We start from the raw sequence: 12,016 nt of genomic DNA, 5'->3' as shown, positions 1-12,016 counted from the left end.
GACTGGTAATGTTACAGTATGACCTGACTGCTAATGTTACAGTATGACCTGACTGGTAATGTTACAGTATGGCCTGACTGGTAATGTTACAGGATGACCTGACTGGTAATGTTACAGGATGGTAATGTTACAGTATGACCTGACTGGTAATGTTACAGTATGACCTGACTGCTAATGTTACAGTATGACCTGACTGGTAATGTTACAGTATGACCTGACTTCTAATGTTACAGTATGACCTGACTGGTAATGTTACAGGATGGTAATGTCACAGTATGACCTGACTGGTAATGTTACAGTATGTTGCTGTGAATCAGAACCATTGTTCTAGTTCTGCTGTGTGCAGGGAGAGAATCAAACTCTTCAGAGTCAGAACACTTAGTCTCTTCTTACACACAGACCAACGCGTGCAAGGGAGACTACAGAGCACTTAAGTCTGCACAGAAGGCAAGACAAGAGTACTTCTTGTTCTACAGAACACAGGGTGTGTTGCATACCCTGCCATGAGAGGAGAGGCCCAGTGGGGGTGTTATTAGAACTGAACAGCTACAATGTCAGCCGCTGTTTAATAAATGAAAACGCTAACAAACAGGGTCAGTCTCTGGCATCAGGAAACAAGTGGGACTAGATGATACCGCTAACACACAGGGTCAGTCTCTGGCATCAGGAAACAAGTGGGACTAGATGATACCGCTAACACACAGGGTCAGTCTCTGGCATCAGGAAACAAGTGGGACTAGATGATACCGCTAACACACAGGGTCAGTCTCTGGCATCAGGAAACAAGTGGGACTAGATGATACCGCTAACACACAGGGTCAGTCTCTGGCATCAGGAAACAAGTGGGACTAGATGATACCGCTAACACACAGGGTCAGTCTCTGGCATCAGGAAACAAGTGGGACTAGATGATACCGCTAACACACAGGGTCAGTCTCTGGCATCAGGAAACAAGTGGGACTAGATGATACCGCTAACACACAGGGTCAGTCTCTGGCATCAGGAAACAAGTGGGACTAGATGATACCACACAGGGTCAGTCTCTGGCATCAGGAAACAAGTGGGACTAGATGATACCGTCACACAGGGTCAGTCTCTGGCATCAGGAAACAAGTGGGACTAGATGATACCGCTAACACACAGGGTCAGTCTCTGGCATCAGGAAACAAGTGGGACTAGATGATACCGCTAACACACAGGGTCAGTCTCTGGCATCAGGAAACAAGTGGGACTAGATGATACCGCTAACACACAGGGTCAGTCTCTGGCATCAGGAAACAAGTGGGACTAGATGATACCACACAGGGTCAGTCTCTGGCATCAGGAAACAACACAGGAAACAAGTGGGACTAGATGATACCGCTAACACACAGGGTCAGTCTCTGGCATCAGGAAACAAGTGGGACTAGATGATACCGCTAACACACAGGGTCAGTCTCTGGCATCAGGAAACAAGTGGGACTAGATGATACCGCTAACACACAGGGTCAGTCTCTGGCATCAGGAAACAAGTGGGACTAGATGATACCGCTAACACACAGGGTCAGTCTCTGGCATCAGGAAACAAGTGGGACTAGATGATACCGCTAACACACAGGGTCAGTCTCTGGCATCAGGAAACAAGTGGGACTAGATGATACCGCTAACACACAGGGTCAGTCTCTGGCATCAGGAAACAAGTGGGACTAGATGATACCGCTAACACACAGGGTCAGTCTCTGGCATCAGGAAACAAGTGGGACTAGATGATACCGCTAACACACAGGGTCAGTCTCACATCAGGAAACAAGTGGGACTAGATGATACCGCTAACACACAGGGTCAGTCTCTGGCATCAGGAAACAAGTGGGACTAGATGATACCGCTAACACACAGGGTCAGTCTCTGGCATCAGGAAACAAGTGGGACTAGATGATACCGAACACACAGGGTCAGTCTCTGGCATCAGGAAACAAGTGGGACTAGATGATACCGCTAACACACAGGGTCAGTCTCTGGCATCAGGAAACAAGTGGGACTAGATGATACCGCTAACACACAGGGTCAGTCTCTTGCATCAGGAAGCTAACACACAGGGTCAGGGATCTAGATGATACCGCTAACACACAGGGTCAGTCTCTGGCATCAGGAAACAAGTGGGACTAGATGATACCGCTAACACACAGGGTCAGTCTCTGGGTCATCAGGAAACAAGTGGGACTAGATGATACCGCTAACACACAGGGTCAGTCTCTGGCATCAGGAAACAAGTGGGACTAGATGATACCGGGTCAGTCTCTGGCACACACAGGGTCAGTCTCTGGCATCAGGAAACAAGTGGGACTAGATGATACCGCTAACACACAGGGTCAGTCTCTGGCATCAGGAAACAAGTGGGACTAGATGATACCGCTAACACACAGGGTCAGTCTCTGGCATCAGGAAACAAGTGGGACTAGATGATACCGCTAACACACAGGGTCAGTCTCTGGCATCAGGAAACAAGTGGGACTAGATGATACACACAGGGTCTAACACACAGGGTCAGTCTCTGGCATCAGGAAACAAGTGGGACTAGATGATACCGCTAACACACAGGGTCAGTCTCTGGCATCAGGAAACAAGTGGGACTAGATGATACCAGTAACACACAGGGTCAGTCTCTGGCATCAGGAAACAAGTGGGACTAGATGATACCGCTAACACACAGGGTCAGTCTCTGGCATCAGGAAACAAGTGGGACTAGATGATACCGCTAACACACAGGGTCAGTCTCTGGCATCAGGAAACAAGTGGGACTAGATGATACCGCTAACACACAGGGTCAGTCTCTGGCATCAGGAAACAAGTGGGACTAGATGATACCGCTAACACACAGGGTCAGTCTCTGGCATCAGGAAACAAGTGGGACTAGATGATACCGCTAACACACAGGGTCAGTCTCTGGCATCAGGAAACAAGTGGGACTAGATGATACCGCTAACACACAGGGTCAGTCTCTGGCATCAGGAAACAAGTGGGACTAGATGATACCGCTAACACACAGGGTCAGTCTCTGGCATCAGGAAACAAGTGGGACTAGATGATACCGCTAACACACAGGGTCAGTCTCTGGCATCAGGAAACAAGTGGGACTAGATGATACCGCTAACACACAGGGTCAGTCTCTGGCATCAGGAAACAAGTGGGACTAGATGATACCGCTAACACACAGGGTCAGTCTCTGGCATCAGGAAACAAGTGGGACTAGATGATACCGCTAACACACAGGGTCAGTCTCTGGCATCAGGAAACAAGTGGGACTAGATGATACCGCTAACACACAGGGTCAGTCTCCAGGAAACAAGTGGGACTGGCATCAGGAAACAAGTGGGACTAGATGATACCGCTAACACACAGGGTCAGTCTCTGGCATCAGGAAACAAGTGGGACTAGATGATACCGCTAACACACAGGGTCAGTCTCTGGCATCAGGAAACAAGTGGGACTAGATGATACCGCTAACACACAGGGTCAGTCTCTGGCATCAGGAAACAAGGGTCAGGGACTAGATGATACCGCTAACACACAGGGTCAGTCTCTGGCATCAGGAAACAAGTGGGACTAGATGATACCGCTAACACACAGGGTCAGTCTCTGGCATCAGGAAACAAGTGGGACTAGATGATACCGCTAACACACAGGGTCAGTCTCTGGCATCAGGAAACAAGTGGGACTAGATGATACCGCTAACACACAGGGTCAGTCTCTGGCATCAGGAAACAAGTGGGACTAGATGATACCGCTAACACACAGGGTCAGTCTCTGGCATCAGGAAACAAGTGGGACTAGATGATACCGCTAACACACAGGGTCAGTCTCTGGCATCAGGAAACAAGTGGGACTAGATGATACCTAGATGATACTAACACACAGGGTCAGTCTCTGGCATCAGGAAACAAGTGGGACTAGATGATACCGCTAACACACAGGGTCAGTCTCTGGCATCAGGAAACAAGTGGGACTAGATGATACCGCTAACACACAGGGTCAGTCTCTGGCATCAGGAAACAAGTGGGACTAGATGATACCGCTAACACACAGGGTCAGTCTCTGGCATCAGGAAACAAGTGGGACTAGATGATACCGCTAACACACAGGGTCAGTCTCTGGCATCAGGAAACAAGTGGGACTAGATGATACCGCTAACACACAGGGTCAGTCTCTGGCATCAGGAAACAAGTGGGACTAGATGATACCGCTAACACACAGGGTCAGTCTCTGGCATCAGGAAACAAGTGGGACTAGATGATACCGCTAACACACAGGGTCAGTCTCTGGCATCAGGAAACAAGTGGGACTAGATGATACCGCTAACACAGGGTCAGTCTCTGGCATCAGGAAACAAGTGGGACTAGATGATACCGCTAACACACAGGGTCAGTCTCTGGCATCAGGAAACAAGATGGGACTAGATGATACCGCTAACACACAGGGTCAGTCTCTGGCATCAGGAAACAAGTGGGACTAGATGATACCGCTAACACACAGGGTCAGTCTCTGGCATCAGGAAACAAGTGGGACTAGATGATACCGCTAACACACAGGGTCAGTCTCTGGCATCAGGAAACAAGTGGGACTAGATGATACCGCTAACACACAGGGTCAGTCTCTGGCATCAGGAAACAAGTGGGACTAGATGATACCGCTAACACACAGGGTCAGTCTCTGGCATCAGGAAACAAGTGGGACTAGATGATACCGCTAACACACAGGGTCAGTCTCTGGCATCAGGAAACAAGTGGGACTAGATGATACCGCTAACACACAGGGTCAGTCTCTGGCATCAGGAAACAAGTGGGACTAGATGATACCGCTAACACACAGGGTCAGTCTCTGGCATCAGGAAACAAGTGGGACTAGATGATACCGCTAACACACAGGGTCAGTCTCTGGCATCAGGAAACAAGTGGGACTAGATGATACCGGGTCAGTAACACAAGTGGGACTAGGGTCAGTCTCTGGCATCAGGAAACAAGTGGGACTAGATGATACCGCTAACACACAGGGTCAGTCTCTGGCATCAGGAAACAAGTGGGACTAGATGATACCGCTAACACACAGGGTCAGTCTCTGGCATCAGGAAACAAGTGGGACTAGATGATACCGCTAACACACAGGGTCAGTCTCTGGCATCAGGAAACAAGTGGGACTAGATGATACCGCTAACACACAGGGTCAGTCTCTGGCATCAGGAAACAAGTGGGACTAGATGATACCGCTAACACACAGGGTCAGTCTCTGGCATCAGGAAACAAGTGGGACTAGATGATACCGCTAACACACAGGGTCAGTCTCTGGCATCAGGAAACAAGTGGGACTAGATGATACCGCTAACACACAGGGTCAGTCTCTGGCATCAGGAAACAAGTGGGACTAGATGATCAGTCTCTGGCATCAGGAAACAAGTGGGACTAGATGACACACACAGGGTCAGTCTCTGGCATCAGGAAAAACAAGTGGGACTAGATGATACCGCTAACACACAGGGTCAGTCTCTGGCATCAGGAAACAAGTGGGACTAGATGATACCGCTAACACACAGGGTCAGTCTCTGGCATCAGGAAACAAGTGGGACTAGATGATACCGCTAACACACAGGGTCAGTCTCTGGCATCAGGAAACAAGTGGGACTAGATGATACCGCTAACACACAGGGTCAGTCTCTGGCATCAGGAAACAAGTGGGACTAGATGATACCGCTAACACACAGGGTCAGTCTCTGGCATCAGGAAACAAGTGGGACTAGATGATACCGCTAACACACAGGGTCAGTCTCTGGCATCAGGAAACAAGTGGGACTAGATGATACCGCTAACACACAGGGTCAGTCTCTGGCATCAGGAAACAAGTGGGACTAGATGATACCACAGGGTCAGTCTCTGGCATAAACAAGTGGGACTATACAGAAGGAAACAAGTGGGACTGTCTTTTCAGGAAACAGATCCAATTCAGATGTAGGTTTATGTGGACAGATGGAACCTATTTATTTATCAGGAAACGTTATATATTCCACTGGATGTTTTGGCATCAGGAAACAAGTGGGACTAGATGATACCGCAACACACAGGGTGTCCATCCTATATTGTAAAAATATAATATTTTGGCACGAATGACAGATGAAAACCTGTTTGTGGCCAATCATACTGGCCTTTTGGTTTTTCTGGCATCTACCATATAGGACTAGATGATACCAGAACCTGGGTGTCTTGGCAAGAAACACTTTGACATTTTACAATCCTAACCAGACATTTTGACTCACACATTTTGCTTCAAAACAAGTTATTTTTATATTTTCTGTTCAGTCTCTGGCATCAGGACATTTAGAAACAGTAAGTGTTCTGTTGGCATCAGGACTACACAACAACAGTCTCTTACTGGGGTCAGTCTTGGCATCAGGAAACAAGTGGGACTTGATACCGCTAACACACAGGGTCAGTCTCTGGCATCAGGAAACAAGTGGGACTAGATGATACCGCTAACACACAGGGTCAGTCTCTGGCATCAGGAAACTACAGATGATACCAACACACAGGGTACGTCAGGAAACAAGTGTACCACAGGGTCAGTCTCTGGCATCAGGAAACAAGTCCCTTTCCTCTCTGGCATCAGTTAAGGAGGATACAGGAAACAAGTACACACACAACCTTACTGTACCTTTACAGATGATCCCTTTCCTTTGTTAAGGAGGATACACTAAACAACCTTACCGCTAACACACAGGGTCAGTCTCTGGCATCAGGAAACAAGTACCTTTCACTCCCTTTCCTTTGTTATCAGGAAACAACACAACCTAGATGTACCTTTACACTCCCTTTCCTTTGTTAAGGAGGATAACACTCACACACAACCTTACTGGCATCAGGAAACCTTTACACTCCCTTTCCTTTGTTAAGGGGATCACTGGCATCAGGAACCTTACTGTACTAGATGATACCGCTACCCACAGGGTCCTTTAAACAAGGACTCACACAACCTTGTCCTTTGTTAAGGAGGATACACTACACACAACCTTACTGTAAAAATACCTTTACATCAGGAAAACCTTTGTTAAGGATGATACCGCTACACACAACCTTACTGTGTCTTACCTTTACACTCCCTTTCCTTTGTTAAGGAGGATACACTACACACAACCTTACTGTACCTTTACACTCCCTTTCCTTTGTTAAGGAGGATACACTACACACAACCTTACTGTGATACCTTTACACTCCTTTCCTTTGTTAAGGAGGATACACTACACACAACCTTACTGTACCTTTACACTCCCTTTCCTTTGTTAAGGAGGATACACTACACACAACCTTACTGTACCTTTACACTCCCTTTCCTTTGTTAAGGAGGATACACTACACACAACCTTACTGTACCTTTACACTCCCTTTCCTTTGTTAAGGAGGATACACTACACACAACCTTACTGTACCTTTACACTCCTTTCCTTTGTTAAGGAGGATACACTACACACAACCTTACTGTACCTTTACACTCCCTTTCCTTTGTTAAGGAGGATACACTACACACAACCTTACTGTACCTTTACACTCCCTTTCCTTTGTTAAGGAGGATACACTACACACAACCTTACTGTACCTTTACACTCCCTTTCCTTTGTTAAGGAGGATACACTACACACAACCTTACTGTCTTTACACTCCCTTTCCTTTGTTAAGGAGGATACACTACACACAACCTTACTGTACCTTTACACTCCCTTTCCTTTGTTAAGGAGGATACACTACACACAACCTTACTGTACCTTTACACTCCCTTTCCTTTGTTAAGGAGGATACACTACACACAACCTTACTGTACCTTTACACTCCCTTTCCTTTGTTAAGGAGGATACACTACACACAACCTTACTGTACCTTTACACTCCCTTTCCTTTGTTAAGGAGGATACACTACACACAACCTTACTGTACCTTTACACTCCCTTTCCTTTGTTAAGGAGGATACACTACACACAACCTTACTGTACCTTTACACTCCCTTTCCTTTGTTAAGGAGGATACACTACACACAACCTTACTGTACCTTTACACTCCCTTTCCTTTGTTAAGGAGGATACACTACACACAACCTTACTGTACCTTTACACTCCCTTTCCTTTGTTAAGGAGGATACACTACACACAACCTTACTGTGTACCTTTACACTCCCTTTCCTTTGTTAAGGAGGATACACTACACACAACCTTACTGTACCTTTACACTCCCTTTCCTTTGTTAAGGAGGATACACTACACACAACCTTACTGTACCTTTACACTCCCTTTCCTTTGTTAAGGAGGATACACTACACACAACCTTACTGTACCTTTACACTCCCTTTCCTTTGTTAAGGAGGATACACTACACACAACCTTACTGTACCTTTACACTCCCTTTCCTTTGTTAAGGAGGATACACTACACACAACCTTACTGTACCTTTACACTCCCTTTCCTTTGTTAAGGAGGATACACTACACACAACCTTACTGTACCTTTACACTCCCTTTCCTTTGTTAAGGAGGATACACTACACACAACCTTACTGTACCTGTATACTCCCTTTCCTTTGTTAAGGAGGATACACTACACACAACCTTACTGTACCTTTACACTCCCTTTCCTTTGTTAAGGAGGATACACTACACACAACCTTACTGTACCTTTACACTCCCTTTCCTTTGTTAAGGAGGATACACTACACACAACCTTACTGTACCTTTACACTCCCTTTCCTTTGTTAAGGAGGATACACTACACACAACCTTACTGTGTACCTTTACACTCCCTTTCCTTTGTTAAGGAGGATACACTACACACAACCTTACTGTACCTTTACACTCCCTTTCCTTTGTTAAGGAGGATACACTACACACAACCTTACTGTACCTTTTTTACACTCCCTTTCCTTTGTTAAGGAGGATACACTACACACAACCTTACTGTACCTTTACACTCCCTTTCCTTTGTTAAGGAGGATACACTACACACAACCTTACTGTACCTTTACACTCCCTTTCCTTTGTTAAGGAGGATACACTACACACAACCTTACTGTACCTTTACACTCCCTTTCCTTTGTTAAGGAGGATACACTACACACAACCTTACTGTACCTTTACACTCCCTTTCCTTTGTTAAGGAGGATACACTACACACAACCTTACTGTACCTTTACACTCCCTTTCCTTTGTTAAGGAGGATACACTACACACAACCTTACTGTACCTTTACACTCCCTTTCCTTTGTTAAGGAGGATACACTACACACAACCTTACTGTACCTTTACACTCCCTTTCCTTTGTTAAGGAGGATACACTACACACAACCTTACTGTACCTTTACACTCCCTTTCCTTTGTTAAGGAGGATACACTACACACAACCTTACTGTACCTTTACACTCCCTTTCCTTTGTTAAGGAGGATACACTACACACAACCTTACTGTACCTTTACACTCCCTTTCCTTTGTTAAGGAGGATACACTACACACAACCTTACTGTACCTTTACACTCCCTTTCCTTTGTTAAGGAGGATACACTACACACAACCTTACTGTACCTTTACACTCCCTTTCCTTTGTTAAGGAGGATACACTACACACAACCTTACTGTACCTTTACACTCCCTTTCCTTTGTTAAGGAGGATACACTACACACAACCTTACTGACTACCTACACTCCTTTCCTTTGTTAAGGAGGATACTTTACACTCCCTTTCCTTTGTTAAGGAGGATACACTACACACAACCTTACTGTACCTTTACACTCCCTTTCCTTTGTTAAGGAGGATACACTACACACAACCTTACTGTACCTTTACACTCCCTTTCCTTTGTTAAGGAGGATACACTACACACAACCTTACTGTACCTTTACACTCCCTTTCCTTTGTTAAGGAGGATACACTACACACAACCTTACTGTACCTTTACACTCCCTTTCCTTTGTTAAGGAGGATACACTACACACAACCTTACTGTACCTTTACACTCCCTTTCCTTTGTTAAGGAGGATACACTACACACAACCTTACTGTACCTTTACACTCCCTTTCCTTTGTTAAGGAGGATACACTACACACAACCTTACTGTACCTTTACACTCCCTTTCCTTTGTTAAGGAGGATACACTACACACAACCTTACTGTGTACCTTTACACTCCCTTTCCTTTGTTAAGGAGGATACACTACACACAACCTTACTGTACCTTTACACTCCCTTTCCTTTGTTAAGGAGGATACACTACACACAACCTTACTGTACCTTTACACTCCCTTTCATTTGTTAAGGAGGATACACTACACACAACCTTACTGTACCTTTACACTCCCTTTCCTTTGTTAAGGAGGATAGTTTCCTTTGTTGTACCGCTCTCATTCTCCTTCCGCCTGTCTAATAAGAGGTGGTTCTAAGTCTTACTTGTAATTCTTAGTTCTAGTTCTTAGTTCTAGTTCTTAGTTCTAGTTCTTAGTTCTAATTATTGTTTTTGTAACCCTACACCTCCGGAATGAGACTGACCATTATTAACCTGTGATAAACCCACATTATTAGCTCATTTGGTCCTGACCCCAATGTGACCTCTCTAAGCTCTGTGAACTCTAACCTCCGGCGATGTTGTGTCCTCAGTGTGTTAACCTGTGAGTGGAACTTTTCATGTGAGGTGCCCTGCCGCCACTAACCCAAATCTCGGCCACACGCCCCTCACCTTTGACCTCTGCCTGCCCTTCACCCGTGACCTGTGTCCTGCCGACTTTAACTACCTTGTAGTTCAGAACACTGAGTCGCACGACTCTCTAACTTACCCACCACCTAGCACCTCCTAATCAAAACAAATGTCTGAAAATGTCTTCAAAGTTTGATTGATTGATTTGATTGAAAAAAAATCTTTCACACAGTTATGGGATCTAACGTGTCTTTTGTTCCTTCCTCCTGCAGTATTCTCCCAGAATGAGAACTACCTACCTGTCTATGACTGACGCACAGATCAGACACTTTGGGACAGATTTCCAGCAGGTATAGCCCCCAACTATGGCCTACTGGTCCCCCTCAGGAAGGATCTGTCTGGGACTACCACTGTACTGAGGAATGGTCTGTCTGGGACTACCACTATACTGAGGAAGGGTCTGTCTGGGACTACCACTATACTGAGGAAGGGTCTGTCTGGGACTACCACTGTACTGAGGAAGGGTCTGTCTGGGACTACCACTGTACTGAGGAAGCAGAGTTTACAGATCACCCTGTCCATGTATGTCTCACCCTGCTCTCCTGGCTATCTGTTACTTAAATGCAGGAGGTATGGGGTCAACAACGGCTCAGGAACACACTGACACTCTCAAAGTCCTGTACTGTACGTGTAGAAACCAGGAGACTACATAGAACCCTGAGTGTAAAGTGCATCTCTCCCCAAACAAACCAACAATTCAGTTATGTGTTTTCTTCAAATGTGAGTGTTCGTCTCGAGCCAGATCAGAAGACATGATTGTTATGAACCAAGTTGAGCGTTTATATATTTTCCTGTGAGTGACGTCACCTTTGATGGATTTCAGGGGACAGCAAATAACCAGATTGATTTCCTTCACAGCCATAGACTGTTAAATGGTTATTACATGAACTGTATTCAGTCTTCCCCAACCTGTCATCACTATTACAAACTGTCATCTAACCAGTCTAGCATTCAGCTCCTCTTACACTTGACGACACAGCTCTTATACTTGACAACACAGCTCTTACACTTGACGGCACAGCTCTTACACTTGACGACACAGCTCTTACACTTGACGACACAGCTCTCTTGACACTTACACTTGACGCTCTTACACAGCTCTTACACTTACACTTGACGACACAGCTCTTATACTTGACACTCTGACGACACAGCTCTTACACTTGACGACACAGCTCTTACACTTGACGACACAGCTCTTATACTTGACAACACAGCTCTTACACTTGACGGCACAGCTCTTACACTTGACGACACAGCTCTTATACTTG

At 45.7% G+C, this 12,016-nt stretch overlaps 1 protein-coding gene across 1 annotated transcript in view; it reads left to right on the top strand.

Annotated features, from left to right (window-relative positions):
• Positions 1–11,806, top strand: part of LOC115115325 (protein tweety homolog 2-like) — a 166,369-nt gene extending 154,563 nt beyond the window's left edge. Inside the window, exon 14 of the mRNA XM_065010767.1 lies at positions 10,958–11,806. Coding sequence (XP_064866839.1) covers positions 10,958–11,041 — 84 coding nt within the window. The 3' untranslated portion in view covers positions 11,042–11,806. The remainder of the gene's footprint in view (positions 1–10,957) is intronic.
• The last annotated feature ends 210 nt before the right edge of the window (positions 11,807–12,016 follow it).

This window comes from Oncorhynchus nerka, linkage group LG26, assembly GCF_034236695.1.
Source record: "Oncorhynchus nerka isolate Pitt River linkage group LG26, Oner_Uvic_2.0, whole genome shotgun sequence".
Taxonomy (NCBI): domain Eukaryota; kingdom Metazoa; phylum Chordata; class Actinopteri; order Salmoniformes; family Salmonidae; genus Oncorhynchus; species Oncorhynchus nerka.
Note: the sequence above shows the minus strand (reverse complement) of the source record. Positions and strands in the feature narration are given on the sequence as shown.